The following is a 5,045-nucleotide window of genomic DNA, read 5'->3' as shown; positions in this document are numbered from 1 at the left end:
TAAGGCTGGGTTTACTCAGATGTTGCAACTCTTTCCCAGCCCTATTTTGAGAGCCTTTTAGCCTAAACGGACTATTCCTAAAGGTGCGTGGTAATATACCAAACAGTGTTTCTTTGCTATTCATAAGGTTTTCCCTGGCCAATTCTTTGAGAAGTGGACGGCCCTCTTCCTTCTTCCTAGTTTGTCTCAGTCTATAAGCTGGGCTGTTACCTGTGCACCAGGTGCATCTCTCTGGATTTTAAACACCAGAGGCCCAGCCTCAAAACTCACGTCTACATGTCACCATAGTAGGACAAACCAACAGACAAGTCTGTCTTGCTGTTGGAGACCTCTTGTATCACCCCCACTTGGGTCCCTGTGGCTGACTGTACCTCTGTCTGGCTTCCTGGCTTTTAATCCCCTTTCTCCTGCTCTTCTGGCCTGCTGCTTTGGGCATCCCTGAGTTGTCCCTGGGGCTGACTGCTCTGTTTAATTATACACCTATTTTAACCAATACTTTTATAATAAGGGAAGTTTGATGGTGTAGTGCCTAAGGCATTTGACTGCTAACCTGAAGCTGGCAGTTCACACCCACCAGCCAGTCCTCAGAAGACTAGGCAATCTACCTCTGTAGAGACACCTACCGCCTTGGAACCCAAGGAGGGGTCACTATTAGTCCAACTGACTCTATGGCATTGAGTTTGCAGGTAATTTTAAAAAATAAAATAAAGACCTGAGAGAGATGTTCCCAGTGACCATGCAGAGGAATTGACCATAATGCATCATTCTTACCTGCTCTGCACCTCCTGGAAGGTAATTCTGCTACTTGGTGCCATCGTTCTTCTTTAAAGTCATAGCATTCTACACTTCGGATAGCTTTTGGGGCCTGGCCTCCAACTACCACCATCACCTGGAAGGGCAGAAATGTAAGCACTTGAACAAATGACTATTGCACATTTAGGAATGTAAAATGTCCCACAAAGACATTGGTGTGGAGAGTGTTAGGATGAAGATGGTAGGGTGAGCTGGGGAAACAACCACCTAGTCAACGTGTAATAAACATCAACAAAGGGGCCACATGTTAGAAGTAAAATTCTATCATCTAGCACATTTAGTCAAAAATAAGGATGTCAGAAACTAAAGGAAGTTTCTGATCCTTCAAGCAAAAGCAAAATTTAAGCCGAAAAACAAACAGGCAGTCAGCACTGGCAAGGGTGCAGTATGTCATAATGCTTGCTTATAAACTAGATCCTGGTTTTGCAATGACCAGATATTAAATCTCATAAAATAGGAGAGCAGATAGATGAAATTTATGTTAGTGCATAGGTGAGATGAAAAAGACAGTCAAGTATTAAAAGAAAGATGAAAGAAGTGTGTGTGTGTGGGGAAACCTATTAAAAAAAAGAGGAGTGACTGAATTAGAGTTCACAAGAAACCACAGATTCCTCAATCTCAAGTAAACAGGTCTTCTTTGAAGCCTCACTAATAAAATACCCTAACTGAAGATAACAGAAACCATAATAAACAAATGCACAATAAACTAGTGCTGAGAATAAAGGAGGTCTATAAGTTTCATCAACTCAACTCAATCCAACAGTTATTTACTAAGTGCCAACCATCTGTATCTATACAGAACTGTGCTAGGTGTTGTATCTAAGAAATGCAAGACATGGTTTCTACCCTCCCAGAACTTTGAGATCTCAGTGATGAAAAAGGAGTATGAAGCTATTCAAGAACAATATATAATTACATGTGATCAAAAAGCTACAAGAATAGTTCATTAGTGTTAGTCCTCAGAAAACAGAAAATTGCTCTAATTTAGTTAAAGCTTCCTGGATGGGATGGAATCTAATCAAAGGCCTTGAGAAATGGATGGAATTTATTCATCAGTGGGTTTGTCTTTTACTAGGTGCATATGGGCACTCTTCGGCAACACTGAAAACACTGATGTCAAGGCAGAACATAAATATTAATAATATCTCATATGGAAAAACTGTGAAGAATGGCAAGGATCTTGGGAAGAAGATGAGATGATAGGAAAAACATGTTAAAAAGAAAAGAAAAGAAAAACATGGAATAACTTATACAAACAAAAAGAGGATGTGTGTAACCCTGCCTGATCGGTGACCTACCTGTACTGAAACCATAAAGACAGGTACATAGAAAACATAATTTCTGAACCAGAACAAATCCCAAGTTTCCAAAAAAGAAGTCTATTTTGTTTTAGTACTTTAGTAAGGAGAGTTAAAGGAATATTAAGGTCTTAAAAAGAAGATCGAACACATTCCAAACGTGGTATTTTTCAGGTCTGTATTCTTTTAGTGTTGAATACAAATGAGTAACAGGAAGCACTAACAAAGAAAACCCAAAAATACCCACCCTTCCCACCACCAAATGGAAAAAGAAGATGAATTTCTCATGCTTACATATTTCATACTGTTTTAGTTTTTTCACCTAAGTATTAGTTAAAAATTGCCCCAATCAAAACTTTATAATACTTCCCTCAGTACTTCTATCACACTGTCCTATTTGACTCACTGTTGTGAAATGTATCATTGTTATGAAATATGTAAGCATAAGGAATTAATCTGCCTTTCATTCTCATGTACAAAATGACAAATGATGTTGCTGAAACAGCATCCAACTTAAGCAACTTTGCAAAATCATGTGAGAATAAATAAACTTTGAAGTGTCATGTAAATGGAACGTGAAAAATCAAAGCAACATAGTTGCTTGTTGTCATTCACCAGGTATACTGCCTGTCCTTCCTAGCCATTCTGAGAGAGCAGAAAAAGAGAGAACTTTCACAAATCAAAGGAGCTCTGGGAGTACAGTAGTTAAAGCATTTGGCTGCTAACCCAAAGGTCGGTAGTTCAAACCCACCATCTGCTCCATGGAAGAACAATGTGGCAGTCTCCTTCCATAAAGATCTACAGCCTTGGACCCTATGAGGTAGTTCTACCCTGTCCTATAAAAGATTGCTATGAGTCAGAGTTGACTGGATGGCAGTGGGTTTTTGGTTTGCAAGAATCAGTACATCCATTACAAAAAAAAAAAATAAAGCTATAGAACTGAGAAAGCCGAAAGTATAACATGGTTGGAAGGGCCATACCAATGCCACAACCAGAGAAGCACAGAAACAATGTAAACTGAAGAGACGACCACACGGCTACAAAAGAGAGGAAATAAAATATAAGTACCAAGAATTCTTTAGAAGGTTTTTGAAAATGGCATGTTTATTCCAGAAATTAAACATAAATTAGTTTTCACTCTAAAGGTTTGGTAAAGCTAGTGATAGCAAAGTAAAAGATGCCAGAAAAAGAGTTAAACAAGTTAAGAGCCTTTTTATAAATGAGAAATGTTTAAAAAACAATGGAGACAAAACTATTTAGAGTAAGGTGGAAAGACTAGCATAAAAGAAATAGTAAGTTTAAGTTGGCCAAGACTCTGAACATTTTTTATTAATCTATTTTTTACAAGAACAAAAATTGACACCAAATAATACGGACAAATATGAAGTAATGAAGACTTATAAAGATGGCTACTTATAAAAGCAGGAAAAAGGATATTTGGAAAATGTAAACATTTATAAAATCAGCAGACCCAGATGGCATGCATACTAAGGTGTTAAGGGAACTAGCTAATGTACTTACTGAGTCACTTACAATTATTTTTGAAAAATCTTGGAGAACTGAGGAGAGATCAGAAAATTTAAAAAAGGCAAATACCAATTTTCAAAGCAGTGTAGGAAGTGAATGCCTTGTAAATACCTTTCGTTAAACGGCAGTAATTCTCAGTAAGAATTTAGAATATTTTGAGAAAAATGTTCACACCTCTAGGGTCCAACAAAATGATAAGTAATAGGCAAAGAGATGTTATAAAAATCATGCCAAATATGAATAGATTTGATTCTGAGTATCACCGGATGCTATATGCCAAATTACTTATTTTTTGGCTTGAATAATAAACACAATCATATGGACTGAAAATTTCTACACATGGACTGTTTCAATGGGTGGGTATTTCAATAAGCTATCACCAGAGGGAGTGGTGAGGCATACTCTAAATTCAAATAATTACTAATGATCTAGAAAAAAGAATAAATAGCGTACTGGCAAAATCTGCAGTTAATTCTAAATTGAGAACTATTGTTAACACTGGGAAAAACAGTACCAATATAGATTTGAAGCAATTAAAACGTAGACTCCAAAAATAAAATTTGGAAAAACATTAAATAAAAGTATTAAAGTGAAAGAATTGAAAAGACATCATTTAATGAAAAGGATAGAGAACAATAACTAAAGATGAAAGATGTAAGAAAATAATGGATATCAGATTAATTATTATTTCTTAATCCATCATTGCTCCAAACAAATATAAGAGAAATAAATAAATAAATAAATAAATAAACAAACAAATAAATAAAAGCAGTCCATAATAAATCATTCTGGTAAGACCATACACAAAGTGGTGCTTAAAGTGTTGGCCTTCTAGTACTATAAAGATGCAAACAGAGCAGAAGGCATTGCAAAGAGAGATACAGAAGTGAGAGGTTGTTCTGGAAAAAAAAAAAATTAAAAATACGAATGGCTTCAACTAAAAAGAAAAGGTGGGATATGAGGTTTTACACAGGAAAATACGACCACTGGAAATATGGAAGACATATGAGAAATTTATGCTGAAATGGCTACAAATGGTGTGTGGGTGAACCATCAAATAGTGTACAACAGCAAGGAGATGAACTGAACAAGCTTTTTTATTTCTTTTATTTAGTCCTAATACATAATTCTGAGAACCACTGAGTTTCCAGTTATATAAACAACTAAAACCAGGGAGAGTTTCCTACCTAATCTGACTTTCTTCCTTCTATTATAACTAGTGAGTCTCTGTGCTGCAGAATTAGTTAAGCACTCAACTGCTACAAGAATGGGTGGTGGTTTGAAGCCATCCAAAGACAACTAGGGAAAAAAGGCCTGGTGATCAGTTTCTGAAAGATCATAGTTTGAAAACCCTATGGAGCAGTTGCTCCTATAGGAGCCTCCTATAGGAGCTCTGGTAGCATAGTG

General features: G+C 36.5%; 1 protein-coding gene across 1 annotated transcript in view; it reads right to left on the bottom strand.

Annotated features, from left to right (window-relative positions):
- KLHL2 (kelch like family member 2) overlaps positions 1–5,045 on the bottom strand; it is a 180,346-nt gene that overhangs the window by 31,211 nt on the left and 144,090 nt on the right. Inside the window, exon 8 of the mRNA XM_007954203.2 lies at positions 772–889. Coding sequence (XP_007952394.2) covers positions 772–889 — 118 coding nt within the window. The remainder of the gene's footprint in view (positions 1–771; positions 890–5,045) is intronic.

The sequence above is a fragment of the Orycteropus afer genome, unplaced genomic scaffold, assembly GCF_000298275.1.
Source record: "Orycteropus afer afer isolate SDZICR_OR568_19922 unplaced genomic scaffold, OryAfe1.0 scaffold00443, whole genome shotgun sequence".
Lineage (NCBI taxonomy): Eukaryota > Metazoa > Chordata > Mammalia > Tubulidentata > Orycteropodidae > Orycteropus > Orycteropus afer.
The sequence above is the reverse complement of the archived record's forward strand: the minus strand, read 5'-3'. Positions and strand labels throughout refer to the sequence as shown.